Genomic DNA, 1,864 nt, shown 5'->3' with positions numbered 1-1,864 from the left:
TTTTGTATTTCTTGTAAGCAGCAGAAAATTTTGGACAATCAGCTAGCCCAAGTGCATAGTCCAATTTGACAGGTATTGTGTGAACTGGAATCGGTTGCCATGCAATATCCTCATGCCATTTCTCTTCAGTGTGTGGTGGAAATAGGCCAGCTAAATTGGCAAGTGCCGACATCAAAGTACGATCTATGTCTGTTGAAGCCGAATATTGCGTTAAACATATATTTTTCTACATGCTACGACAACGCCATCTCTGTTTCCCCATGTGTGTAGAGTATGTTCAATTGTTCAATATTGACAAATCATTCAAACGGGTCAATTTTGTACCGCAAAAATAGCTGTCATCGTGAAAATATGTCAACAATATTATTCATTGAAATTTTTGAAATTGACTGTACCGTGTTTATTTTTTAAAACAATTTTCAAATGCATATTTCTGTAAATCTCATTTCAAAGTTTTAAAATATTTGTACAATTCTACATAAATAATATTTTAAATTTTTTAAACTGAAAGGAAATTTTCAGCATAGAAACAGCTTCTGCTGCAAGACCAAAGATGTCGTTTTCGGGGGAGATTCGTGTGACGTTTTCATATAAAACATATAGCGCATAACTCGGTTAGTCTGTTGAATGCACGTACACCTTTTTCGGTGTATGTTACCACTACCTCATCAACGACGATAATGGTTATTATTTAGCTGTTAACAAAAGTTTTAATCTATTTTCAATTGTTTCCCATTAAAAAAGAAATCACAAATTGAAGTCCAATAAATTTTATTCATTTACTAATTTTTGAAGTTATCTATTCGTTGATTTATTAATACAGATACAATTCGAAATTCATTGAACATTTATCGCCATATCTAGTTGGGAAGGCGGCATTCAGTGTCATGATCACGATTAGGTATAATATCATAATACAATTTGTACAATTGATCCAGCGAACACTTTTCTCCACAATTCGGTATATTCAATGGCAGAAGGATTTCTTCGTCTGATTTTCTATAGAAGATTTGAATGAAATGCTTTTTTTCGCCAACTTTGTATAATTCCAAATGCAAACTCGATGCAAATGGTGGTACGTGCGGCTGTGAACAAACAAATATTTTAGAACAATATTACATGTTTTTTCCATTGAATTTAATTACTTTGAAAATTCCCAAGCTATTCATTAAGCCACCCATCCCAGTTTCGTGCGCTGAGTAGAACCACAATGAACGATTTGGCTCCAATGTTGAGTTTATCTTTTGAGCGAAACGTTCAAACATTTCTTTAATCAAAAATCCAGACTCTAGTCGAGCCAATTCATTGGTATTTGAAAATGTTGTAAACCAAAAATGAGCAATGGACTCCATAGCACCATTTGGTTCGATAGCTTTTTGTGCCCAACCAGGAAGTCTTCAAAATGGATTGAATGAATAAACACGGTTAGTTGAATGTGTAGTACTAATCGTTATTGCATAGCTTACGTTTTATTATGTTGCCTTTGAATATTAAGTATGTCATATACTTGGCTAATATCATCAATGGTGGTTAAATTCGATCCACACATTTTCGACCAGTACAAGATATTTTCTTTATTTTCTTTAAGAATTCCCAACACTTCTGGTGATTCTTTTTTGTATTTCTTGAGAGCGGCAGAATATCTTGGACAATCACCTGGTGCACGCAATACATAGTCCAAATTCGGAGGTATTGTGTGAACTGGAATTGGTTGCCATGCAATGTCTTCATTCCATTTCTCTTCAGCGTGTGGTGGAAATAAACCTGCTAAATTGGCAAGTGCCGACATCAAAGTACGATCCATGTCAGACGAACGCACGTACACCTTTTTCGATGAATATTTATCACCAAGCAGTTTATGATA

The 1,864-nt window shown here is 34.6% G+C and overlaps 1 protein-coding gene across 1 annotated transcript; it reads right to left on the bottom strand.

Moving 5' to 3' along the window:
• Window positions 1-754: 754 nt before the first annotated feature.
• On the bottom strand, window positions 755-1,858 carry LOC116350164 (lysosomal acid phosphatase-like). The gene is made up of 3 exons (XM_031781899.1): window positions 1,467-1,858; window positions 1,146-1,395; window positions 755-1,085 (listed from the first exon to the last, which is right to left on the bottom strand). Exons 1-3 carry the CDS (start codon window positions 1,802-1,804, stop codon window positions 861-863), a joined length of 813 nt encoding a protein of 270 aa, XP_031637759.1. The 5' UTR covers window positions 1,805-1,858; the 3' UTR covers window positions 755-860.
• Window positions 1,859-1,864: the final 6 nt, after the last annotated feature.

This window comes from Contarinia nasturtii, unplaced genomic scaffold (genome assembly GCF_009176525.2).
Source record: "Contarinia nasturtii isolate CC-2019 unplaced genomic scaffold, AAFC_CNas_1.1 Cnas_scaffold_3792, whole genome shotgun sequence".
NCBI lineage: Eukaryota > Metazoa > Arthropoda > Insecta > Diptera > Cecidomyiidae > Contarinia > Contarinia nasturtii.
This window is presented reverse-complemented; position numbering and strand designations above follow the sequence as displayed.